The 27,523-nt window shown below is 46.5% G+C and overlaps 1 protein-coding gene and 1 long non-coding RNA gene across 2 annotated transcripts; one reads left to right on the top strand and one right to left on the bottom strand.

Annotated features, from left to right (window-relative positions):
- Positions 1-273: 273 nt before the first annotated feature.
- HSBP1L1 (heat shock factor binding protein 1 like 1) lies at positions 274-22,883 on the top strand. Its single transcript, XM_082417802.1, has 7 exons — positions 274-2,513; positions 4,914-8,567; positions 15,524-16,396; positions 17,329-17,395; positions 18,401-19,881; positions 20,511-20,651; positions 20,865-22,883. Exons 3-5 carry the CDS (start codon positions 16,346-16,348, stop codon positions 18,508-18,510), a joined length of 228 nt encoding a protein of 75 aa, XP_082273928.1. The 5' UTR covers positions 274-2,513; positions 4,914-8,567; positions 15,524-16,345; the 3' UTR covers positions 18,511-19,881; positions 20,511-20,651; positions 20,865-22,883.
- On the bottom strand, positions 12,483-16,794 carry LOC309639915. The gene is made up of 2 exons (XR_014251918.1): positions 16,657-16,794; positions 12,483-14,782 (listed from the first exon to the last, which is right to left on the bottom strand). It is a non-coding gene; the product is annotated as an uncharacterized lncRNA (long non-coding RNA).
- Positions 22,884-27,523: the final 4,640 nt, after the last annotated feature.

The raw sequence follows: 27,523 nt of genomic DNA, 5'->3' as shown, positions 1-27,523 counted from the left end.
GTCGCACAGCCTGGGGGTCGGAGGGATGGGAGGAGGGGGGACGAGGGAACACACTGCCCAGGGGGCCCGGCCCGGGGTGGACGCTCAGCCCAGAGCGGCGCTCGCGTCCACGCACGCTGCTGACCCCCCCCGGGCTCACCCGCGCTGCCGGCTCCCGGCGGTCAGTCCACCGTCCTTCTGTCTGTCCAAGCGCCGGGCCCCGCCTCGGCGTGACGTCACAATACGTGGCCCCGCCCACGCCGGGCGGAGGGGCGGGCGCCGCGGGGTCCTAGAGCGCGCCGGTGGGCGGGGAGGTGGGGGCGGGACCCGGGGCGAAGCCGGGGGTCGCGGGTCGTGGCCAGGGCGCTCCGTGGGCCCACCCGGCCCGGGTTAGGAAATCGCTGCCTGGCGGGGCCGCTCCTTCTGGGCCAGGAGCCCACGTGGACCCGGCGCCATCTGTCCCGCGGCGAGTGGCCTTGTAGACGCGGCGCGCCGCCAAGGGGAGCAGAGGACCGGGTCCTGTCGCCGCCCCGAGGGTCAGCGCGAGGCCTGGGGACGCCCCCCTCGTGGGGACTCGGGCAGGGTCCGAGCGCCCCGTGATTCCAGGGGTCCTTCTACCGTTCATGGCCTGCCCGGGTCTGTGGGGCTCCCCATCCTGAGCCGGGGCGGGTCCCTGAAGAGCGGCGTTCGGAAGTTTGCAGAGGGCCAGGGCAGTTTCGGCCAGGCTGGGGGGCCGGGGGCGCGACTCCTCCGGGGAAGCAAAAGCCCACCCCGCAGCCTGAAGCCTCTGAAGGTCCACTCTGGCTCCTCCGGGCCCAGGGCGGCAGCAGCCAGGACTGCCGTCCACAAGTGCGTTAGGTACCTTGTCACTGAAGACAGTGCTGGCCGGTGGAGCTCGGATCTGCTAAGGGTTTCGTGCTTCATCTCAACCGCACAATTCTAGCACTTACAGATAGAGAAAATAGGAATTCCTGAGTGTGTCACCTGACCAAGGTGAGCCCTCGGGAGCGCGAGGGAGGTAGGTGCTCAGAACCCAGATGCTGGTGGGCGAGGGAGGGGTGGGGGTCAGGGAAGGCCCTGTGAGAAGCCAGCCAGCCCGCCCAGGACCCTGTGCAGGTGGGCTCAGAGCAGAGAAGACCACCTGCAGGCCCCCAGGATTCTGTCTACAGAGGAGCTCCCCCAGGGCTCCCACCTCCACCACAGCAAGCCCAAATCACCCCAAAAGGGAAGGCCTGGTGGGTGAGGGAGGGGCGTCCCCAGGGGCACACAACCGGCCAGCCAGCTTCCTACCTGGTAAGCTTCGTGGGAAATCCTAAGAACAGGTACAACCTCACTTAGAGCAACTCCCACACGAGTTTGGCGATAAGGAGAGCTCTCCGTGAAACACAGGTTGCTCTCGTCCTCTCCAGCCTCTGAGTAGGCACCAGAGAAGGCCGAGAACACAGCACCAGAAGTGTACAGAGAAATAGAACGCCGGCGGAGAAGGAAGTCCTGGGGGGCTGGGAGAAGAAGAGTGGATGCTCCTCCTTAGCCAGATCCTCCCCCGAGCCCTGGAGCCTCCAGAATGTTCTGTCCTCTTTATGGTGGCGCTTGGAGTAGGGATATAGTCTTCCCTCCCCGCTCACTGGAGCATCTGAGGCCACTGCATCGGGCCTTGTTTGTCCTGGAGTACACGGGCAAATTGCTGCCAGCCCATCGCCGGCTGCTGCTCTGGATTCCTCAGCTGTGCCAGGCGGAGCACGGACGGCAGCAAGCCCCTCCAGAGTCCCGCTACGTGGACACGATCCTGCATTCTCGATCCAAGACTTTGCCCCACAGAAGGGGCCTGGAGTCCTTTTGAACACCACCTGTCTGGAATAGAGGGGCACCCACTGGTCCAGAGCCATCGGTCAAGCAGAAGGAGAGAGCTCACCTCAGCTGCTGCACGTTACCTGGCTTCCAGTGTTCCCAAACAGAAGAAGCTGTGCACTCTGAAAAATGATACCCAGAACTATCACATCCTAGTTCCCGGAACCTGTGAATGTTACCTTATGGGAAAAGAAAAAAAATTGCAGATGTGATTAAGTTAAGGATCTTGCGATGCAGAGATTATCCTGCATTATCCAGGTGGGCCCTAAATGCCATCACGTGTATCTTTATAAGAGAGAGGCAGAAGGAGACTTGAGACACACAGAGGCCATGTGATGATGGAGCAGAGAGAGATTTGAAGATGTGGCCTTGAAGGTTGGAGTAATGCAGCCAAGGAATGCTGGCAGCCACGAGCAGCTGGAAGAGGCAGGGAGCGAATCCTCCCAGGAGCCTCTGGAAGGAGCAGAGCCCTGCCAACACCTAGATGTTGGCCCAGTTAAACTGATGTCAGACTTCTGGCTTCCAGAACTGTGAGAGAATAAATTTCTGCAGTTTTATGCCACCCAGCTTGTGGCAATTTGTCACAGCAAACCACTGGAGACTAATATAGAATCCGTAAAGTGAAGGAGAAACACTTTCTCAGAAAAAAATGACACCAACGAATTTATTGCCAGCAGACCAACCCTGTAAGAAATGTTTTGTTTTCTTAATTTATTTTGTTTTTGGCTGCGTTGGGTCTTTGTTGATGCGTGCGGGCTTTCTCTAGTTGCAGCGAGCGGGGCTACTCTTCCTTGTGGTGCGTGGGCTTATTGCGGTGGCTTCTCTTGTTGCAAAGCATGGGCTCTAGGCGCGTGGGCTTCAGTAGTTGTGGCACGTGGGCTCAGCAGTTGTGGCTCGTGGGCTCTAGAGCGCTGGCTCAGTAGTTGTGGCGCACAGGCTTCGTTGCTCCACGGCATGTGGGATCTTCCTGGACCAGGGCTCGAACCCGTGTCCTCTGCATTGGCAAGCGGATTCTTAACCGCTGCGCCACCAGGGAAATCCCCAACCTTGTAGGAAATGTTAAAATAAGTTATTTAGTCAGAAGGAGAATTGGCTCTCCATAAAGAAATGAGCCTCAGAGAAGGAATAAATGAAGGTAAATCTTTTTTTTTCTTATTCTTAATCTAAAAGATTATTGTTTATTTAAAGCAATCAAGGAACAGTGTATTGGGTGATTATAGCACGTGGATAAATGAAACGAATGACAAGGGATGTAAGGGAGGAATTGGGGAATATTCTCATATAAGGTACCAGCACTACACATAAAGCAGTATATGTTTTTTGAAGATGAACTTAGATAATTTTAAAATATATATTGTAAACCCTAAGGCAACCACTAAAAAAGTTTGGGGTTTTTTTTGTTTGTTTTTTTTAATTTTTTTTATTTATTTATTTATTTTTGGCTGTGTTGGGTCTTCGTTTCTGTGCGAGGGCTCTCTCCAGTTGCGGCGAGCGGGGGCCACTCTTCATCGCAGTGCACGGGCCTCTCACTGTCGCGGCCTCTCTTGTTGAGGAGCACAGGCTCCAGACGCGCAGGCTCAGTAGTTGTGGCTCACGGGCCTAGTTGCTCCGCGGCATGTGGGATCTTCCCAGACCAGGGCTCGAACCCGTGTCTCCTGCATTGGCAAGCAGATTCTCAACCACTGCGCCACGAGGGAAGCCCTAAAAAAGTTTTTTTAAACCATAAATAATACACCAAGAGATGAGATAAAAATGGAATCGTATAAAATGCACAGTTAAAACCAGAGAAGGCAGAAAATGAGGAGGAAAAGGAAACAAAGAATAAATGCAATGAATAGAAAACAATTATAAAGTGCTAATTTTTAATCCAGCTATATCAATAATCACTTTAAATGTGAGTGGTCTAAACACACCAATTAAAAGGCAGAGATTGTCAGGCCGGATGAGGTTCAGAAATAAGCCTCTGCAAGTGACACTGTCCCTGGGGTATGTGGTGTCCTGTGCAGCAGAAATACAGGGAGGAGGACCACGGAGGTCTGTGAGCAGATGGGTGACAGGGACGGCTGTCTCAGGTAATGATGCTGGCCCTTCACCCTCCCAAGGGAACTGCTTCTATGCTGCAAAAACGATGGAGCATCAGCAAGACCATATAGTAATTTATTCATGTATATGAGTAAGTACATGGGAAACAAGTCTGAACAGATAAAGCCTCAATTCTTAATACTTGTCTCTGATATGACTATTTTATACCTTTCTGTGTGGTTTAAATTTTTTTTAACTAATTAATTAATTTATTTTATTTTTGGCTGCATTGGGTCTTTGTTGCTTTGCTGTGTGGGCTTTCTCTAGTTGCAGCGAGCAGGGGCTACTCTTCGTTGCGGTGTGCGGGCTTCTCATTGCGGTGGCTCCTCTTGTTGTGGAGCACGGGCTCTAGGTGCACGGGCTTCAGTAGTTGTGGCACACGGGCTCAGTAGTTGTGGGTCACAGGCTCAGTAGTTGTGGCTCATGGGCTCAGTAGTTGTGACTCACAGGCTCTAGAGCACAGGCTCAGTAGTTGTGGCACACAGGCTTAGCTGCTCCACAGCACGTGGGATCTTCCCGGACCAGGGCTCCAACCCATGTCCCCTGCATTGGCAGGGGGATTCTTAACCACTGAGCCACCAGGGAAATCCCTGGTTTAAATTTTTTACAGTGAGTATATATGATTTTTTTTTGGAGTATTTATTTTTTGGCTGCAACACAGCATGCGGGATCTTAGTTCCCCAACCAGGGATCGAACCCGTGCCCCTTTCAGTGGAAGCTCGGAGTCCTAACCACTGGACCAGCAGGGAATTCCCTATATGACTTTTCTAATTGAAAAAAATACATGACTCCCCTTTACCAGAAGAAAAGGCGAGTTTCTGCATTGCTACCTCTCCCCAGAAGTGAAAGGCCACGTCCCATACTTGGGTCATGCGCCATCCAAAGGTGTCCCCCGTTTGTCCTTGAGCCGAGCACATGCCTCTTCTTGGATACCTGTGGGCTCCACTGCAAGGCTCTAGCTGGGACAGATGGGCTCCAGGTGTGAACTCTTACTTTCTCCTCAGCTCACAGGTGCTATTTTTGGAACTAGTCGAGAATATGGAAACGGCACCAAGAAAGGTAAGCTCTCACCGAAGTCACTGGGCCCGCCAAGCTGAGGGCTTGTGCTGAGCTGGCACGATGAGGACACGCGGGCTCAGAGCCACCCGCGGGCCCATGCATCCCGTCGTCGGAGGATGTGCTTACCGGTTGTTTCTGAGAACTTCATTCTGCCTCTGAATGTAGACAAGATAGAATCCCGGGGCCGTGGACAAAGCACCAGCTGAGGCTTGTTAGAAGGCTGCAGAGCTGGGCAGTTGGGAAGGGCAGCTCCCGGGGAATCCTGGACCCGGCCTCGGCTTCTGCCTGGCGAATGTCTGTTTTCATGTATCCTGAGCTCGTACCTTTACCACGTGCGGCTGGGCTCACTGCTGGCCCCCAGTCCCACCCCTTGCCTCGGTGCGGCCATGCGGCTGACCTCTGGCCAGTGACACGGGTGGAAGTGGCCGGCCCCCCCCGGTCTCCACCCCACCCTCCTTGCTCGCACTCTCCTGCTGGCCAGGTGCAAACAAGGTAGTAGGGAGCTCCACCAGGACGTGGCCCAGTTCCTGCCTGCCGGCCTCGGACTGTGACACCAATGAGAACGTCACTGGGCTCAACCACTGGAACAGGGATCGTTCATTACAAAGGAGCGTCACCTCCCCTAACACGCACACAAATTTTGAAGTGTCCACAACTTTAGCACTTCCCAAATGGCATCTAACAACAGTCAACCTTACTACACAAATCCCCAGACCAATGACCCCTAACAACCCACATCAGCCCGCTTCTAACTCTCCAGACTGACACCTGTGTTGTGCCCAAGTAGTGGAGCCACTGCAAGCCCACCCGAGTTGCCACTCGGCCCAACACAGAGCAGGCGGTAGACATAAATGGCACCTCTCGTTAAGGATCAATATTCATTGAAAGCACAGCGGCTCTGCAGTTGCTCCATAAACAATGGTTCTGCAGGCGAAGAACACCTGCCGAGAGCACAGAACTGTGCTCCAGCCCCTGCACCCGCTGCACGTCCCGTCTCTGCAGGCCTTGGGACAGGCCATCGCCCTTCCAGGTCTCCTCTGGCCTCTACTGGACTCAGCTCAGGCCCTGGACATCTTCGAAGGTCAAGGATATGACCACCCTTCTCAGCCTTGCCTCTGCCTTCCAGAGCCCCATGCTGGCGGGCCCCCCACCTCAGCCTTTGTGCAGGAGTGTCATGTAGCCGATGGGTCGCTAGGACCTTACACAAGAACACTGTCACCTCTATAGATTTTAAATGACAAACTCACAAAAGTAAGATAAAAGGACAACAAAGGGGAGAAAATATTCTTTTAAAAGCAGGAAAAGAAAGATGTGCATCCGGAGAGGTGTCCTGCCCGGCTCCTGGTTGTGAAGCCCCGAGGTTTCCCTGGTGAGATGGAGACAGAGCTCCTGGGCCGCAGGCCAGTCCAGACGGAGCACCAGCCGAGATGCACATGTCCCCTCCCCCAAGAGCAGTGAGGAACCCCTACCCGGAAACGCAGACTCCACCCGCCATGAAACCAGGAGGGCGGCAGAAACACCAAAGACCACACGGCACGTGGGGCGGCTGCCCGAGCCCAGAGGTGGGACACCACCTGAGCAACGTGAACGAGGCGGGGGTGTCCCGCAGCCGGGAGACCACCGGCCGGGCCCCGAATTACAGAGCAAGCCCCCAGCTTGAGAGGCGGGTGGTAGGAAGGTTCAGAACTAGTTAGAGCCCCATCGGCCCCCAAGAGAAGAATAGGAAGCAAGGGCGCAGAGACTGGTGTCGGAGACCTTTGACATCACAAGTGCTGCCCACGCGGGTCTGAGCCTGGTTTTCACGAAGTGCCTGGGCGCCCGGCACCCTCACTGCTTTGTCGGGAATCGATTGCTTTGCCACTTTTCTTCTGGGAACTGCACTTTCCAGAAAGTGCAAAAGACGCCAGCGACCGAACAGCAGAGTGTGCGAAAGTTTTAAAATATCTTCAGAGAAATAGATGCAATTCTTAAAATTTGTCAGGCGATGGTAGCATTATGCACCAAAAGTAAGTGAATAAGCAGACGTGCCTGTGAAACTGGACAGATCTAACGTCTGCAGTTTAGCCAGTAGCATTGTGGCAACGATGTCATTTCCCCTGGTTAAGTGAGCCGTCCTTGCGGGAGGCCGGAACTGTATACAGAACAAGATGCTCTCTGAAAAAGAGGCTGAGCTGGGGGGTGAAACTGCAGTTTGAAGAAACTAAACAAATGCTAGTGGGAAGTCTGCTCATAGGTTGAAGACTAGAGGAAAGCTAGAAGGCTATGGAACTATTACAAGTTTTATCAAGGAATTAGTTTGTAAAACATCCAGAGAAAAAAATAGCCCATAGTGAAATTAAACTGAGTAAAGATGAAGTCTGAATTTGATCACATCTAAAAAAGAAAAGACCAGAATAAGCGTGTGCAGTTACTAGACAAAGAACAGTCCAGATGTGAACAACGTGCAGAGCTCAAAGGACTGATGGGGTCACATCAGAAGTCTCAAAAGACCCAGATAAGGTTTCGCTTATTTTAAAAAGTGATATGGAAGTTCCATGCAGTTGGTTTATCCGGCAGACTAGGTGGCAAGTGCGCACAGGGAAAGTAAGAGAAGGCATGTGAAGGCGTCTCATGCTCAAAATTCTTTGTTAATAGTTGGAATAGAAACCATTTCAAATTCAAACCAGGTAGTTAGATCCCAGCTACCTGTGAGATGAAAAATAAAAACAAAGAAGTTGGAACGTGACCTTTGTTCACTGTGTTTGGCTAAAAACCCACTGAAAATGAATGCAAGATCTTGTAGCACAAAAACAAGCACAAAAAAAGCAGTGGTGGGCAACAAGCTCTAATAGCAGAAGTTCATGACTCTGCAAAGGGGGCTGACCCAGGAAGGGAAAGAGAGGACAGAGCTGGAGGCGGCAGCAGAGGGCGTGAGGGCTGAGAGCAGAGACGGAGGAGGAGTCCAGAGGCAGCATCGCCGGGGAATTCGAGGTGGCTTCGCGGAGAGAAAGGCCGCGACGTCGGGGTTCGCCACTCGCTCATTCAGCAAAAGGAACTCTTGCTGGAAGGAAGATGCAGAACGCAGGCTCGAGGTGCAGATTACTGCCAGTCAGCCGAGAACAGCAGTGCTTACGCTGAGTGGTGCCCTCAGGAGCACACAGCACCCACGCTCGGTCCCCGTCTCCAGAAGCGCACGCTTTTGCCTGTGAACCTTCCTCATCTTTGTTTTTAATTGAGGCAAAATTCAGGTAACAGAAAATTAGCTCTGTTAAGTGAACAACTCAGTGGCATATAGTACATTCACAATGTTGTGGGAGCACAATTTCCATCTGGTTCTGGAACATTTTCATCCCCCAATAAAACCTCATGCCTCTTAAGCAGTTTCTCCCCAGCCCCTGCCCCCTCCAGCCCTGGAAACCAGCAGTCTGCTCTCTGTCTTTATGCCTTTGCCTGTTCTGGACATTTCAGAAAATGGAGTCACACGATGCTGGCCTAGTGTCTGCTGCTTCTGCCAGCATCATGTTTACACCAAGGAAGCAGGGTTGCAGGATGCTCATTCCCTCCAGGGGCCCCCTGACCCTCCTTCCTGCTCACCTGCCTGGTGGCCTGCTTTTTAAATGGTAATTAACGTGCTCGAGCTCCAGAAACGTTTCAGGCGACTTAAGTTTTCTGTCATTCACATTTCCTCAAGTATCTTACCTCTTAAGACTGTGACCTGACCAGTAGCAAAAAGCACAATTTTTTTATTTGAAAAGTCATACAGCAAAGGGAAAACAGACTGTACTGAACAGAATTTTTAAATACAAAGTGTGCATTAACTTGCTACCAATCACCCAGAGGCTTCTTGTTCTTGAATGTTCCTCCCTCCCTCCCCCCACCTTGCCTGAGAGTTTCCTGGGCCCTCACCCCTCGCTGTGGCTGGAACAAGCACCCCAGGCTCCCCAGAGAGCTGGACACTTTCTCTAAAGCTCATGCAAGTGTTTCCTTGAGGTCCCTCATTGAGATTGTGATGTGATGGGGAATTCCCTGGCAGTCCAGTGGTTAGGACTCAGCGCTTTCACTACGGGGGGGGGCGGGGAGGGGGGGAGTGCCTGGGTTTGATCCCTGGTTGGGAAACAAGATCCCACAAGCCACGTTGTGTGGCAGAAAAAAACAGAAGATTGTGATGTGATAAAATTGTTTACCTGGAAAAGAAGCAACTTCATTTTTAACTCAGACTTTGGGTTTTCTTTTCTTCCCAAGGCAACTGTGGGCCACGGACAGGTGCCCACTGAGAGGCTCAGAAGTACCTGTGAGTGCTAACATGGGGCGGGGGGTGACCAAGAGCCAGCCCTCAGCCCCAGAGTTTCTACCTCTGAGGGGCTGACAGCAAGACACTGATTTTTCTTTTTTTTTTTTTTTCTTTTCTTTTTTTAAGATGGAAGTCAGCATTTTTTTTTTTAAGATTTAATTCTTTTTAATTATTTTATTTATTTATTTATTTATGGCTGTGTTGGGTCTTCGTTTCTGTGCGAGGGCTTTCTCTAGTTATGGCAAGCGGGGGCCACTCTTCATCATGGTGCGCGGGCCTCTCACTGTCACGGCCTCTCTTGTTGCGGAGCACAGGCTCCAGACGCGCAGGCTCAGTAATTGTGGCTCACGGGCCCAGTTGCTCCGTGGCATGTGGGATCCTCCCAGACCAGGGCTCGAACCCGTGTGCCCTGCATTGGCAGGCAGATTCTCAACCACTGGCACTCACCAATGCAGAATAAAAACCAGATGCTGGGCTGGTCAGAGCAAGAGTTGGGGCAACCTTGGAAGTAACTATTAAAAAGCTTTTAAAGAAGTTTATAGCTTGGAGAGGATTCTGGGATGATGGCGGAGCAAGAAGCACCGGGAATGGCCCCCACCTGGACCACAACTGCTGGGACAGAAGCCGTCTGATGTAACTAACTTGGAATCCAGAGCTGGTGAAGGCTTGCAAGTTCCAGGGGAAGCACTGGATGGTTACTGCAGGCAATTGTGGTGACTTTCAGGTCTTAGCACGTAGCACCTACCCGTCCCACCCGCAGCCACATGGCAGGAGGCCATACACGTGTTTCTGGAGCAGCTTGCAGAAGCCAGCCAGGGTGGACCAAAAGGACCTTGTCCTCCAATATCAGGAATCTGTGCTCTGATGCTGCTTCTGATGGCAGAGATGCAGCCAAAGAGGCAGGTGGCCATTGTTGTCACACCTCCCCACTTGTTGCAAACCCCTCCCCGACCAAGTGGATTTCAAGGGCGAGTGCCCCATGTATCCCCCTTTGTTTTTCTCTTTTCCCCCTTTTCAAGCCAGACATTAAAGACTAGGGCATTGAAAAACAATTGCATAGAGGAGAAAATTAGAAAGTGACTGCACATGCCTGAGGAAAGTCTCAGGAAAGACCTGAGCAGACATTAAGTTTCCACCTCAGGCTGATCCTCAGCTCAGACAACCTACAACAAGCAAAGAACAAAAACAATAACAAAAAGCATCAGACCTTGAGGAAGGGGGAGAATCTGATTTCCAGAGTTACCACATTATTGGATTCAAATGTCCAATTCTCAGCAACAACAAAATAAAAATCACAAGGCATACAAAGAAATAGGAGAGTATGACCTGTTCAAAGGGAACAATTAATTAATAGAAACTGGCCCTAAAGAAGACCTGATGACAGACCTACTAGATGAAGACTTTAAAACAACTGCCTTAAAGATGCTCAAAGAACTAAAGTAACATAGAACGTTGAGAAAGCAATGTGTGAACAATGTGGAGCTATCAGTAACGAGGGAGAAAACCTAAAAGAAACCAAAAAGAAATTCTGGAGCTGAAAAGTACAAGAGCTGCAATGAAAAATTCACTAGAGAAATCAAAGGCAGATTTGAGCAGGCAGAAGAAAGAATCTTTCGAAAATCTATCTTATTTCAAGTTCTAAACAACTGGCAGTAGGACATTGGTCCCTTTCTGCCTTTTGGGAGGTTTAAGCCAGTTCCTCCTTTTCTGTTTTCCTAAATCTGTTCATTCTGCAGTTTTGACCACTTGTTCACACACCGAAACCCCTGGAGGGCTTTAAAACCACCAATGCCAAGGCGTCCAGAGTGCTGACAAATGTTACGTGGCTCTATCGTGCAGCCAGGTCTGAGAGCCACTGTTTTAAAATTCACAACTAATACAGGAAGTCCTCATGACTCAGGATAATTGCTTCTGGGAAAGGCCACTCACTGTAAGTGGGGCCAGAATTGCATAATAAATACTTGGTGCGTTAAAAAAATAGTTAATTAGGTTGCATTAAAAATAAAAGTTAAAATTATGAAAACATTGCAACAATTTTAGAATCAATAAAAGGAAGCAAAAAATCCTATGCTCAAATCTGTATATCCAGATCAGTACCCTGAAAGAACCCTTCTTTTCTTACAGAATTTTTAAGTGAGAATTTCAAACATACACAAAAGTAGAGATTGTAGCACAGTGAATTCCATGTATCCATCACCCAGCACCAATAACTATAAAAAAGCTCTTTAATGAATATAAAATAAAAAACAGCACAGTCTAATCAGCAGCATTCCTCCCTTTCTTGGCAATAATGGTGCATCTTAAAATCAGCAGCATCTTAGATTTAAGGCCTTAGAAATGAAGCCATTCACATGGAATCAAAGGGGCATCTGGGCACTTCCACTGGCATTCACGCTTCACGGGATAGAACTTCCTCTTACATTTGGTCACCCTATAATCCTCTCATCTATCAAAGTTAAAATTTTACTTTTCTAATTTAAAGTTTTGTTTCATATTTAGCTGCTGCTCTTGTGGTCTGTGTCTTTGATTCCATTATGTACTGCTTACCCAGACTTTATTTTCTTCCCCAAACTCTCTTTGCACCATTGAAAACATCATCTAATTTCTGCAGCTTCACAGCGCACTTGAATACTCTCCTATTGTAGATTTGCAAGATGAATTGCATTCGAGAATTTTTCCCCTGAACCTAGTTCCTGAAATTTAATATCCTTAACAAAATGAATTTTTGTTGAGTGATTCTCGCTTCCATATTAATGATTTTGTCCCGCACGGATGCAGAACCAAGAATTTGATCCCCAATTAGGCAGCATAGGTGAAAAACCATTCAGGTGCTAGATGTAGAATGACAGATTCTATTTCTCCATTAGAGATTGGGTTCTCAGAGTTATCAGAGAATGTCTGAGTAGGTTTCCACTGGACCACAGAGATTACAGTTGAGAAAGATAGACACATACTAAAAAACACAAAGGGGTAGGGAAAGAGAGTCACAGGTTTCCTAGGTCCTGGAATTCTTAGCCTAGGGTTTGAAGCTGGGATGATGTACTTAAAATATATGTATATTGCGGTAGAATATACATAACATCAAATTTATCTTCTTAATTGTTTTTTATTGAAGTACAGTTGATTTACAACATTGTGTTAGTTTCAGGTGTAATTTTAACCATTTTTAAGTGCACAGTTCACTAGCATTAAGTACATTCATACTGTTGTGCAACCATCACCACCATCCATCTTCAGAACTGTACATCTTTCCAAACTGAAACTCTGCACTCACTAAACACTAGTGCATTATCCCCCTCTCCCCAGCCCCTGGCACCCACCATCTACTTTCTGTCTCTATGGATTTGACTGCTCTGGGGACCTCATATAAGTGGAATCATACAATATTGATCCCTTTTATGATTAGCTTATTTCACTCAGCATAATGTCCTCAAGGCGCATCCATTTTGTAGCATGTGTCAGAATTTCCTTCCTTTTTAAAAATAAATTATATATATATTATTTTATTTATCCATTCACTCATCCATCGATAGACACGGGTTGCTTCCTCCTTTTGGCTATGGTGAATGATGCTGCTATAAACATGGTGTACAAATATTTGTTCAAGTCCCTGTTTTCACTTCTTTGGGGTTTATACCCAGAAGTGGAATTGATTCATATGGTAACTGTATGTTTGATTTCTTGAGGAATTGCTGTAGCATCCTGATTCCCGCTCTTAGGGAGCCCTCCAGGCTTCAGCCTCAGGTGTGCCCGAGGCTGTGCCTCCCCAAGGGTGGACCTGGGCCATCTCCACCAGATCCACCTGGGGAGACCCCTATCATCCACCCCGACCTCCACCCACTCTGGGCGGGGGCCGGGGGCTTTGTTTCCACAGGTGAATCCACCTCCCCAGTGGTCCGCTGTGCACATCTGACGCTAGTCGCCCTGGTCAGGCTGTTCTGGAAGCTTGAACTGAAAGAACCTCAGGCCAGGTGGCGGCCACACAGAGAGGCCCCTGCAGGGAAGGGGCAGCACTCGCGGCTCTTTTTAGCATCTTGCCACACAAAAAAGTGGCAAGATGGCCATGCTTTTTAAAAGTTATTGTATTTCTCCAGAGAAGACATGCAGATGGCCAACAGACACATGAGAAGATGCTCAACATCGTTAATTATTAGAGAAATGCAAATCAAAACCACAATAAGTTATCACCTCACACTGTCTACAAATAATAAATGCTGGAGAAGGTGTGGAGAAAAGGGAACCCTCCTACACTGTTGGCGGGAATGTAAATGAGTGCAGCCACTATGATAAACAGTATGGAGGTTCCTTTAAAAAAAAAAAAACTGAAAATAGATCCAGCAATCCCACTCCTGGGCATATATCCAGAAAAGATGAAAACTCTAATTTGAAAAGATACAGGCACACCCATGTTCATAACAGCACTATTTACAATAGCCAAGACATGGAAACAACCTAAGTGTCCATCAACAGATGACTGGTTTAAGAAAATGTGAGATCTATATAGAGAGATATAGATATACAGAGATATAGATACTCAGCCATAAAAAGAATGAAATATTGCCATTTGCCAGCAAAATGGATGGAACTAGAGATTATTATACTAAGTGAAGTAAGTCAGAGAAAGACAAATATTATATGCCATCACTTATATGTGGAATCTAAAAAATAATACAAATGAATGTATATACAAAACAGAAACAGACTCACAGACATATAATACAAACTTATGGTTACCAAAGGGGAAAGGGAAGGAGGGATAAATTAGGAGTATGGGATTAACAGATACACACCACAATATATAAAATAGATAAGCAACAGGGATTCACTGTATATCACAGGGAACTACATTCAGTATCCTGAATAACCTATAATGGAAAAGAATCTGAATATAGATCTAGATCTAGGATAGAGCTAGAGATAGATATCTGAAGCCTTTTGCTGTACACCTGAAAACTAACACAATATTGTATACTTCAACTACAATAAAAAAGTTATAATTTTAACAACTCTATTGAGATGTAATTCACATATATATGAGATACAATCCACCCATTTAAAGTGTACAATTCAATGATTTTTAATATATTCACAGGGTTGTGCAACCGTCGCCACGATTTGACCTAAAATATCTATTTATTTATTTATTTTGGCTGAGCCAGGTCTTAGTTGTGGCACGTGGGATCTTTAGTTGCAGCATGCGGACTTCTTAGTTGCAGCATGTGGGATCTAGTTCCCCAACCAGGGATCGAACCTGGGCCTCCTGCAGTGGAAGCGCAGAGTCTTACCCACTGGACCACCAAGGAAGTCCCCCCCACCATTTGATCTTAGAATATTTTTGCCCCCCAAGAAGAAACCCCTTAACTATGGCACAGCCTCTCCCCTTCCCCCTCAACTTCCTGTCTCCATGGATTTGCCAGTCTGGACACGTCACGTGAGTGGAATCCAACCACGTGTCCTCCTGTGATTGGCTTCTGTCACTGAGCGTCATGTTCCCAAGGTTCCTCCGTGTTGTGTCGTGTGTCAGGGCTTCATTTCTTCTTATGCCTGAATTATATTCCAACGAGACAAAAACAAGAACACATGTTGTTTATCCATTCATCTGTTGATGGACCTTTTGACTATTGTTAATAATGCTGCTACAGACAGTTGTGTACACGTTTTTGTGTGGACATATGCTGTCATTTCCCTTGGGTACATACCTAGAGGTAGAACTGAGATTCTATGGTAACTTTATGTTTAACTTTTTATGGACCTGCCAGACTGGCTGCACGACTTTACATTCCCACCAGCGTGTGACGTTCTGACTTTGCCACACCCTCGCCCACACTTGTTATTGTCTCTTTTGATTTTAGCCATCACAGTGCATGTGAAGTGGATCTTGTGGTGGTTTTGATTTGCATTCTCCTGATGACTAAGGATGTTGGGTTTCTCTGCATGCAAGGCTGTGTTTCACACACATTCAGCAGCCAGGCGTCCCCACGTAGTCACTTGGCTGGGCTCCCGGGATGTTGGCAGGAGCCAGACAGACACAGCCCTGCCCCGCAGAGGGGTACAGACATGAAAACAAAGCAGGTACTTGCTAAGAACAGGGTCCTGGGACATCACACATAAAGTGCCCCATGAGCCACAATCCAGACAGGCCTAAAGGGCACCAGAGGGACGGAAAGTCGCAGTGAGGTCTTCCTTCCAGATCTTCGATAAAATCAGAGCAGAGATGCGAGTGTTGGCAGCCTGTTGGAGTTGGTCATAGAACATAACTATTCTTTTTTTTTTTTAACCATGCAGCGTGCTGCTTGTGGGATCTGAATTCCCCCAACTGGGGACTGAACCTGGGCCTTCGGCAGTGAGAGCTTGGAGTCCTAACCACTAGACCGTCAGGGGAGTCCCAGAGCATAAATATTCTTAATCTTAAAGTTGACGGCAGACATGGCAGGGATCCAGAGGGATGGCCGAGCCTCCTGGATGGATGATCACAGGTCCCAGGACCATGGTGCGAACCTGGGCCGTGTGGTGACTGCAGCCAGATTCCATCCCCACCCCTGCCTCCAGGATCCCCCATTAGACAGGCGACAACCTTGCAAAAACACGGCGGGACGCAGGGGAAGGGCGAGTGCCAGGGGCTGGCGAGGCTGGCGAGCCGGTGTCTCCTGGGTGCAGAGCTTGGGTCTGGGAAGGTTCGGAACTTGGGGGGCGGGGGGTGGTGGTTTGCGCAACAGTGTGAACGTACCTAACGCCACCGCACTGCGCCCTGAAAAACGGCGAGAATGGCAACTTGTAGGTTGTGTGTTCTTTGCCACAGTGATCATGAAAAGGTCGTGCTCACTCTGGGCTCTGACGCAATGAAAACGAAGCCAACAGTATAGCTGGGATCGGCTGGTCCGGCGAGGTCCCGCCCCGCCCGCGACGGCCACCTGCGCCCCGCTCCGGCCTCACCTCCGCGCCCAGCTGCTCGGCCTGGTTCGGGCGCACAGCCCGGGTCGCGCGGGTGGATCCACGGCCATCGCCGCGGGAGCCGCGGGCGGCGGAGCGGAGCCGACAGAGCCACCGGCCCCGGGACCAGCCGACCCACCTGGACACCCCGCACCCCGGACCCGCGGGGACACCCCCATGGCCGCGCGGGGCCCCGAAGCCCCCAGCGGGCGCGCGCTGCGGGACGCGGTGAGTCGGACCCCGCGCGCGCCGAGCTTCGCTCCCGGGCTGGACCCCTCCCCCCTCCCCTCCCCTCCCCTCCCCCTCCCCCTCCCCCTCTCCCCTCCCCCTCCCACCCCGCCCAGCGCCGCGAGGCCCGCGGTCCTGCTTCCCCTTCGCCGAAGGAGCCGCAGCGCCGGAGCGGAGACAACCAGTGATCAGGACTGATCGGTTTGCCTCGTTAGAAAGAATTGGTTAGCTGTGCACACTCGAATCCACGTTCTCCTGACCTGATTGAAGGGAAGAGCTCCTGACAGAGGGCCTTCTTCCTACGTAAAAGCAGGCTCCAGGTGGAGATCCGCCTCCATATCCTGGGCTCTAAAATGGAGATAACACACGGGTGCCAGGAGTGAACTGTGTCGTAAATGGTATGAGATTTAAATCTGTAAACTGTAAGGCGACGTACGATACCGCCTGCTGTCAGTCACCATAGATGATGTATCCGTACGGCCAGGTAAACAATTTCTGCAACCCCAATCCCAGCTAATAAATACCCACAAGTGTAAGCGAGGCAAGAGGCCCACTGTGGGTGTGTCTGGTGATTGTCTCAGGCCTTCTTAAGAAGTCTTTGAGGAGCCCAAGGTTAATAAGATTTTCTCCTGCGTTATCTCCTAGACGTCTGATAGTTTATTGCGTATATTTAAGTGTATGATCATTGTGAGTGAATTTTTGTGAATGGTGTGAGGTAAAGGTCGGGCCTGCTTATTTAGTGAGTTATGCATTTGGCTAGGACTGTTCCAGTGCTGTTGGTTGAATAGATCGTCCTTACCCTTTGAGTGGGAAGGCCTTAAAACACCATGTCAGGAATCAACTAACTGTATATATAGGTGGTTCTCTTCCATGGTGCTTAAAATGCTCTGCATCACAAGTAAATATATATTCACTTGTGGTTCATTTTTCAGGCAGAAAATCTATTTCAGGAACTTCAAGAACATTTTCAAGCTCTGACTGCAGCATTAAACCTCAGAAATATCCTTTTCTATCTCATAACAAATACTGCAGTGCTTTTGGACTATTGAACTGTCATGGACTATCTTGTTGTTTTCTGCTATTAGTGGATAATTGTTGACCTAAGACTTCCTGGTGTTTACGTCTGTGCCTTTACATGGCATCCTGATGTATTAATTACCGCTCACGGGTAATTACTTCCTGCTTGACCAGCAACACAGGGCATTTCATGAGGCAAGGATAGGACACAAGGACACACGTACGATACACACTGCCCAGTGGGGCTTTCCAGCAAGCTCTCAGTAAATCTGGTTAGTCTGCTCAGTAGCATTTATACTCCCCCAAACAGTCAGAGCCCTGTGCATGTACTGCTTAGGTCTCCCACGTAGGGTACGCTATCTGGCTCTCCTTACCTTGTTTTGTTTTGTAACTTCAGCAGCTCAGCGTTTGGTAAGCCATGGATTCAAACAGAGTTAGGTGGAATGTTTGTTTCCGGTTTAAGAAAATCCAGAAAAGGGGACACTTGCCCTAAGACTTGCCCAAGTGAACTCACTTCACACAATTAAACTCCTGCCTTAAAATATGTGCAAATTGTTTGCAGAGAGATCCTGTAGATGGGTTCCCACAGGGAAAAGGAGATTCTGAAACAGGATAAAATTAAACAGTAGGAAAGTTTGTTTTAAACACAGTTAATTTTCATTGTATTTACATACTGATTAGAGTTTGGTTAAAACATAGTTAAACATACCAGACAACGTCATATCCCCGAATCCATGTCCAAGGAAAGGGAGCCAAGGTTTCAGAACTGGGCTCACAGTGCAGAGATTAAAGGCACGTACAAACCCTCAGGGATGTGATTAATGTGCACTGACTTACGGTGTTAGTACACGTCCACTGCCTTTGATTCCCTCATTTTAGATGCACCACAGGGCATTTTTATCAGCCCCGGTGATGCTGTTTACGCGGAGGTTTTGAGGGACCTGGGAGGTGCCCGTATTCCATGTGCTGTTCTCCTTGACCTTGTACTGGAAGAAATGGGAGGTCGCATTGAAGACTTGCAGAAGAATGTGAACGACTTGATGGTGCAAGCTGGGATTGAAAGTTCTGCTCAAGAGCAAATGGCGAGGCCTTATTAAGGCACTAAGATGTTCACCGTTTACATATCTTCTGTTTTCGTCTTGAAACATTTAATCCCATATTTGTTCACTAAGGGAGCTACTGCTTCTGCACTACATGAAAAACCTTCAGGAATAATTTTTAAAAATTCACAAATGCGCTTTTCTAAATAGAACAGAAACACTCTTTGTCATTGTTCCTTAAAAAGTGCACATTTTAAAGGAAAAACTATTGTTTAAAAACTGGATTTTGTTAAAGTACTTTTCACCCCCATCCCTCAAATTAGTTTTCAATCAAAACACAAGTCACGATGAATGAGTGCTTGGGGATGACAACCAGTGGCTTCTGTTTGAGACGTTCATGGAAGGATTTAAAGAAGACACATGTGCATTAGGTTCTCACCCCATTTCATGAGTGGTTCCTGAGGATTCCCCCCCCCCACAGAATGCAAATATTTCTTTTCCAGTGGAATTTTGCATTTCAACTTTTTTTTTTACTATTTTATTTTTAATTTTTAGTCTTAGCTTTATTTTTTAATTGAAGTTTTTATTGTAGTTGACGTACAATATTATATAAGTTACAGGTGTACAATGTAGTGATTCACAATTTTTAAATGTTATACTCCATTTATAGTTATTAGAAAATATTGGCTGTATTCCCCATGTTGTACAATGTATCCTTGTAGCTTATTTTATACATAATAGTTTGTACCTCTTAATCCCCTACCCCTAGTTGCCTCTCCCCCTTTCCTCTCCCCACTGGTAACCACTAATTTGTTCTCTATATCTGTGAGTCTGCTTCTTTTTTGTTATATTTCCTAGTTTGTTATATTTTTTAGAGTTCCCACATATAAGTGATATCATGCAGTATTTGTCTTTCTCTGTCTGACTTATTTCACTTAGCATGACGCCCTCCAAGTCCATCCATGTTGCTGCAAATGGCAAATTTCATTCTTTTTTAATGGCTGAGAAGTATTCCATTGTATACACACATCACATCTTCTTTATCCGTCATCTGCTGATGGACACTTAGGTTGCTTCCATATCTTGGTGATTGTAAATAATGCTGCAATGAACATTGCAGTGCATGTATCTTTTCAAATTAGTGTTTTTGTTTTTTTTCTGCACTTCATCTTGAAGATGTAGATACATGTTTGGCTTCAGGTCTTGGACTGAATATGTATCTGTGTGACATACCTGAAGACACAAACCTTTTGTCTTTTATGAAGATACTCAAGCATGTTTCACTGACATAATATTCTGATTCTATGAGCACGTTCTAATTTTAGTTGAACAATTAGATGCCGTTGTTTTCCTTGCTTTCCCATTTCTCTGTCAATTGTTATCCCAAGTCAGCTGGCAGATCATCCGTGCTTATCCTGCTGAATCAGAGTGAGTTCACCTGTCAGTGACTTATTTATAAATTTCTACATCTGCTGTTCTGGTAGAAAAGGTCACTGGAATCTGTGTCCTGCACACACGAGCTGCAGATCTTGGGGAGGGCGCTCCAGTTCTGTCTGCAGGATGAATACTTAGCTCCACCCAGGGAGGTTGGGTCAGACGGGTCCAAGCCCAGCTCTGGGCACGCTGCCAGGAAGGGGATGACGGCCAGTAACTCAGTTCCTTCCTGTCATCACCCAGACTCCAGCTGGCTGTTTTAAATGTGGTCAAAACCCACCATATATGAGGCATCAAATTAAATGGATGAGTACGTATCAAAACTTCACTTTTTTGATGCACGTACAGCCATTATTTAAAGCAGCATGAGAGAAGGTTGGATATCTAAAAGTGTGTTTACAAGCTGATAATGCCTTTTAAATTAAAAGAAGGACCTGAGTGAGTCTAAATCCGGTTGGCTAAATCTGTGCTTGTTGGTTTTGCTGGGTCAAGGGTTCCTAACACAGGGCTCGTGCCGCGGATTTCAGGGGATCCGGCAAAACCCCCTAAACTTGCTGTGTTCCTCCTGTGGGGAGGGAAGTCCATGACCCCCAGATGGTAGGAGCTGCTGTTCCGTATTCCAGCAGATTTGGCCCGCTGCCCCGACTCGGTAGGACATCTGAACACCTTTCCCGCTGTGAGGAAGCAGGCAGGCTGTTGTCTGAGGAGAACCTCTCCACACTGTTGATGCAAAGTAACGTTTTGTCACTTGAAGAACACGCCCCGTAAGTTGTGAATCCACGGACTCCATCTGACTAAAATGAAAATCATTTAACATTTAGGTTTTTCTATATTCCGAATTTTTCCTATGCAAAACTGTTCTAGTAATTACGGGAAAGTAAGCTAATTTTATTGATAGCTTTGGATACCAGTTTACTTAACTGTACCTTAATTGATATATAAATCAATCGTTACTTCTTTCAATTTTTTTCTTACAGACTTGAAGACAGTAGACTAGTCATTTGAAAATGTGAAAAAGTGAAAACTGTACTTTTTGAGTAATAATCTGCATAACACGAGTTCTTATTTTTAGTATTTAAGAATTCATTTTAGTAAAATAAAAGATTAAAAGAACAAAGGCAATGCAATAAGAATGTAATTAAGAAGGTGATTAACCACTTAACAAAGATGGTTGTAAAATGGCAGAACACTTTTCAATGCATACCTAATATTTGTAAATCATGGAGGAAAAGCATGAGTTATATTAGGTCAATTTTTTTTTCCAGAATTAAGTTCTATATAGATCCTTCTTTAAAATACCACAGGCAGTTTTCTGATAGAAGTTGCCTTTTTTTTTTTTTTTTTTTTCCGCCGCTGCAGCACTTGGGATCTAAGTTCCCCAACCAGGCATTGAACCCACACCCCCTGTATTGGAAGCGTAGAGTCTTAACCACTGGACTGCCAGGGAAATCCCAGAAGTTGCTTTTTTAATAGCTGCATTCCAATTCAATAATTCCAGTCACACAGTTTTGGGGAAGACTCTGTTTAATCTGCCCAGTCCAAGCAGATTCTAACAGTATGTTCTCCAAACCAAAGGAAGCCAAATCAAAGGACAACCAAAGAAACAGGTGACGCAGGAGCTCCATGATTGCTTCCTGGGACACCCTCACCCACTCCAGCCCCCATAGAGGTAGTTACCAAGGAGATGCACAAAGATTGCACCTAAGTTTACTTTGTCAGTTAGAGATGCTTTCAAACAATTGTTCAATTCACCTGTCTCTGAGCCGAAGTACAAATAGAGCTATGATCACCTAAAAAGGTTCTCATTGTAAAAAATAACATTATTCCTGCATATAAAATAAATCATACTCTTTATACAAACGTCAAAATCACTCATAATTCTACAATTTAGAATTAACCACTGTCAATACTTTTTTCTATGCAGGCACTTGATCATATTGTTTATAATCTAATATCCTGTTCTCATATCATAAACACTTTTCCCCAGGTGAAAGTTTCATACACACTTTTTATGGTTACTAATATTCTATCATGTGGTTGAAATAATTTAACCACCCCCTTAACTATTCCTTGGACCTGGAGGTTGTTTCTCACGTCCTTGCTACTCTAAATAATGCTTTAATGAGTATTGTTATCCACGAATTCTCTGCACATTTCACCAGGGCCAGAAGCATGACCACAGGCCAAGCACATTGAGCAGAACGCACCTAAGGAAAGAAAGGAAGGGTCCTCTCACACCCCCCACAGTGATGCAAACCCAAAGTTTAAACCCAGAGTTTTAAAATAGCATCATTTAAATTCAATATTCTTGGTGGTTTAAAATCACGATATTTCCATTTGATTATGTGAAAAATCTCAAAGCATCTTAGCCATAATAATAATTTTAGCAGAAACTGGAGCAGATACTTGAATTAAACTAAACAGATTTGAGTCTTCATCAATAATATGGAACACAATTTAAAGTCCAGTATTTTTAAGAAATTAAATAAGTAGGAAAGAAAGCTTCTATTAGTTATTAACTCAAATAAAAACATTGATATTGTCAAAAATATACTAACTTCTTTCTAAAGAAAGTCCCAAGCTGATCCCCTTTTATTGGCTCATTTGACTGACATCTCAATTATTCACTCAAACCACAGACATCTAGCTTTAAAGAGATTATTTGGCATTTTATAATATCATACCTGTTTCAATATCTTCCTAATGTTTTTATAAAAAATTGCTATTTTCCAGCACCCTGTTACATATATTTAAAAGAAGTGAGAATGTTTTCATAAGGAAAAGAGGGAAAGTAACAGATGGATTTACATGTACTTAAATACTCTTATTCTAATCTAAACTGGACTAACACAAAATTTTAGTAGAAAGCAGTGTATTCATTGAATACTTAAGTAAAATGGAGTTACTTCAATATCAAATCCTGCATTCATGTATCTGTTATGAAACTTATGGAAACATAAAGCTTAATAATAAAGGGTTGAATCTATAAGGCAGAAGTTCTGGGTGCAGTTGTCTGAAGTTTTAAATTCTCACATTTCACTTCCTTTTTTACAATTGCCCAATCTATTACCATCGATTTTTAACTCCCCCCAAATCTCCCTTCAGCCCCTCCAAGCTTGGGCAAGAAAGATCTTTTCAGAACTGAAATTCCATCACCTCACACCTCCTTCCCCAAGTAAAGCCTCTGCAGCTGCCAGCAGCCCCCTTCCCCCCCCCCCGCCCCCACCCCCGCATCCCACTACACTCTCCCCGCAAGACGAGCCCCGCTCCCTCCCACCATGGGGCCTGGCTCCTGAGGTCCCCACTGGAATGGAGTTATGCGCTTGCACACACTCACACACACACACACACACACACACACACACACACACACACACGCCTAGTTAGCACTTTTTATATCTGATCTCAGCTTGAAAATAATTTCCTCAGAAATTCTTTCCTTGAGCGCCTGTCTGGGTCTGAAGTAATTTTATGGGATCTTTTGCTGACTATCACAGTTGTAATCTTACTTTTATGTGATCATTTGATTGTCTTCTCCCCAAGGCAGCAACTGGATTGATTTTGTTCACCCCAGGTGCCCAGATGCTACTCAAACATTTTCTTTGAATGAATGAATGAATTTTGAGGGTTTCAGAATACTTTGCAATCTTTTATATGATGCTTTTTGTCCATGGAGACGTGTGAGAACTTGACCACTTTTTGAACAAGAAAACCAGAGGCCAGAGGGAGGGCTGGGGACCACAGCAGTGACTGGAGAAGACCAGCGTGACGTGGCCCCCAGAGAGCAGGGGAGGTGACGCTGAGCTCCTGGGGGAGCTGCGGTGTTCTTACAGAACCTGTGATGATAAGTGTAAAACTGCCACAGGAGAATGCTACGATCAGATGTATTTTAAAAGCCATTAATAAAAACAATGTAGGAAAAACAATTCAAAATGATACCCACTTAAAGCAAGTCTTCCAAAATGTCCTGGTCTGATTTTCAAGACCTCAGACTTTCCCAGGCAATCTGGGGAGGTCACGAGAACACCCTGCATGTTAACTGAGCAACCCAAGAAACCAAACTTTCAGTATGGTTTTTGGAATCATCAGTGATGCGGTTTTCTAGGGTAGTTTTACACGGTAGATGCTTTGATTCTGTTGGTGCCCCAAGCTCCTCATCTCGTCCGGGCTCAGCGCAGGCAGAATAGGGCAGTCTGGCCTACAGACCCTTGGACGCCTACATAACAGCCTAGCGCAAACACAGGAGGCTGCTGATTGCTTTACTGTTTCAGATCTTGTTTTGAATGTCTTAAAACTATATGAATGGCATCATGCCATAGTATCCTTCTGGACCTGGCTTTTCCATTCAGTAGTTTGAGATTCGCCTGTGTTGATATGTATAGGTCTAGATCAATGCAACTAACTTCAGTGTAATAGTCCTTTGACTATTTGCCATTTGTTTCCAAATGATGCTGCAATGAATACTCTTGCATGTCTGCTGTGTGTATGTCAGTCTCTCTAGTGTACCTGATAACTTACTATATTCCTGAATATATTCTGTACCTCCTAGGCTGGTTGCCTCTGTGTCAGCTGCCATGTCTAATTCCTGGACTTTGCATAAAAGCCATCCTGGGAAGGTTGGGAAGCAGAAGTCATTCGATGCCCAGAGAACCAGGGGTGTCAGCATACTTTCTCTACTATTTAATTTCAACTTGATTAAAGCAATATGCACAGCAGTGAGGTAATGTTTGGTAGCCCTGCAGATCTAGGTTTTGAATTCATGTCCTCTGCAACTAGTTGTAACTTTGGGCAATCTATGCTTTAGTTTCCTTCTCTGCAAACTATCTACCTGGCAGGTGCTTGGAAGGATTTAAGAAAATGGCTTATAAGTTACTTGGTTCAGGGTTAGGTAGATAGTAATAAGATATAAGCTTATTATTACAATGATAAGCTTACTACAATAATATATAAACTTGGAATGAAGAGGCCAAATCATTATAAATTCAACAATATTGCAGTTACAAAGCACCAGTGAAAAAGATAGTTATTAAAGTCAAATGTGAATGAACTTATTACAACTTATAAATAAAACAAATTTACAATAAATATACAGTAAGTTTACAAATGTGAAGTGCAACCTTTTTGCTTGCTTATTTTTTGTTAACAGTTAATAAAGCTTTATCAATGAGAGATATAATTCACATGCCATACAATTCATCCAATTAAAGCATCCAATTCAATGATTTTTGGTATATTCACAGAAACGTACAACCATCACCACAATCAATTTTGGAACATTTTCATCATCTCGAGAAGAAGCTCTGTACCCATCAGCTATCACTGCCCAATCTCCCCATTCACCCCGGTCTTAAGCAACCGCTAATCTACTTTCTGTCTCTTTGGATTTACCTATTCCGGACGTTTCCCATAAATGGGATCGTACACTATGTAGTAACTAGCTTCTTTTACTTACCTTAACGTTTTCAAGTTTTGAGCCTATGTCAGTACTTCATTCCTTCTTATGACCAAGTGGTTTTCCATTGCATGGATGTGCCACATTGTCTTTATCCACTCGGCAGTTGATGGACATTTGAGCTGTCTGCCTTCTTTGGCGCTTATGAATAATGCTGCCATAAATGTTCGTGTCCAACTTTCTGTGTGGACATACATGTTCGATTCTCTGAGATATATACCTAGGAGCGACACCGATGGGTCAAATGGTAATTCTACATTTTACTCTTTGAGGAACTGCCAAACTGTTTTCCCAAGTGACTACACTACTTTACCTTCCCACCAGCAGAGTATGAGGGTCCAATTTCTCCACATCCTTGTCAACACTTGTAATAAGTGACCTTTGAATCTATTCACACCCATTCTAGTGGGTGTGAAGTGGCATCTCCTGGTTTTGCTTTGCATTCCCTCAGCGACTAATGACGGTGAGCATCTTTTCGGGTGATTACTGGCTACAGTATTTGTTTTGAGTAAGTGTCGGAAGTATATTATTATTATAATTTTTTTAAATAAATTTATTTATTTGTGGCTGCGTTGGGTCTTCGTTGCTGCACGCAGGCTTTCTCTAGTTGCCGCGAGCAGGGGCTACTCTTTGTTGCGGTGCGCAGGCTTCTCATTGCAGTGGCTTCTCTTGTTGCGGAGCACGGGCTCCAGGTGCGCAGGCTCAGTAGTTGTGACACATGGGCTTAGTTGCTCCAGGGCATGTGGGATCTTCCCGGACTAGGGCTCGAACCCATGTCCCCTGCATTGGCAGGTGTATTCTTAAGCACTGTGCCACCAGGGAAGTCCCGGAAGTATATTATTGAATGTCTCTTATATGCCAGGTACTTGGGGTCACGTTGACTTTTTTCATTAGCACCTCATTTGATATGGTATTATACTATATTGTAAATGGGAAAATTAAAGCTAGAGATATTAAACTGCAGATTTACATTTGAATTTTATATCCATTTAAAAGTACACTCCTTCGTGTGAGCGTGTAGCTTTTTTTTGTATTTGTTGATGTCATTCTTTGGTATGTACTCCTCATGTTTCAACAATGAGTCAATCTGAGGAGGCAGTGGGTGTTTTCACACCACGGAGGACCCACCAGGCACTGTTCTAATTGATCTGCGTGTAGCACACGTCGGACAGCAGACACCATCACCCCCTTCACACGGGAGGAAACGGAGCTCTGGGGGCCACTTGCCCAAGGTCCTCAGTAACGACAGAGCCTGGCTGTGAAACGAGGTAGGGGCTCCAGGGTGTGCCCCCCACGGGCCCCAGGCTGCCTCCACGCCGTATGCCCCCTTTCACCTCAGAGGCTGTGTGCCCTGAGATGTGCCCGTGAAGATCCCAACCAACAACACGCTGCTGGGATGAGACTCAGGAGAGAAACCTGAGATTGTGATAAGGAAACTAGCTGCACGGATTGAAGGGTCATGGTTGCTGTGGAAAATACGATGCATTTAAGTGCGTTAGATACAATCTTAGGAGGAATGAGAAACACCTCTTACTTTTTATATTTAAAGGGAATCCAAAAATCATTATTTTATTGTACTGTTTTTATAACCAGAAGAATAAAAGATGATTTTTCCCTTTTCCTGAACTCAAGCCTTTGGTTCTGCTGTGGGTCGAATTGTGCCCCCTGAAAGTTCGCATGTTGGGAATCCTCACGCCAGGACCTCAGAATGTGCCCTTTCTAGAGACGGGGCTGTTGCAGGTGTAACTAGTCGAGATGAGGTCATGCCGGAGCAGGGTGGCCCCCACCCAGTGGGGATGCTTGCACACAGACTCGCACACGGGGAGAACACCGCGTGAAGACGAAGGCTGGGACTGGGGCGAAGCATCACCAGCCAAGGGACGCCGAGATGCCAGAAGCCAGCAGGGCCAGCAGGGGGCTAGGCACAGACTCCCCGTCAGGCCCCGGAGGAGCAGCCCTGCCGACACGTGGGTCTGACCCCAGCCTCCAGAACTGTGTCAAGTCACCAGTCTGAGGGCCCTAATTACAGGAGACCCAGGAAACTCAGACAGACTCTCACTGACCAGTGTGCAAAACACAGCAGCCCCATGGGACCCACACCTGACCCTCACTCACCAGTGAAGAGTTAATTCTTGACTACCAAAATCGCTAATCTGTACACTCATTTTCATAAGAAATAAATGA

Source organism: Balaenoptera physalus, assembly GCF_965194825.1.
Source record: "Balaenoptera physalus genome assembly, chromosome: 12".
NCBI lineage: Eukaryota > Metazoa > Chordata > Mammalia > Artiodactyla > Balaenopteridae > Balaenoptera > Balaenoptera physalus.
Note: the sequence above shows the minus strand (reverse complement) of the source record. Positions and strands in the feature narration are given on the sequence as shown.

What these genes read in the sequence shown, in the direction of transcription:
- HSBP1L1 (XM_082417802.1), top strand. Translation starts at nt 16,346, where the DNA reads ATGGCCGCGCGGGGCCCCGAAGCCCCCAGCGGGCGCGCGCTGCGGGAC. An exon ending in GGCGCGCGCTGCGGGACGCG is followed by an intron (nt 16,397 to 17,328) that starts GTGAGTCGGACC and finishes TTCATTTTTCAG; the next exon opens with GCAGAAAATCTATTTCAGGA. An exon ending in TGCAGCATTAAACCTCAGAA is followed by an intron (nt 17,396 to 18,400) that starts ATATCCTTTTCT and finishes TTGACCTTGTAC; the next exon opens with TGGAAGAAATGGGAGGTCGC.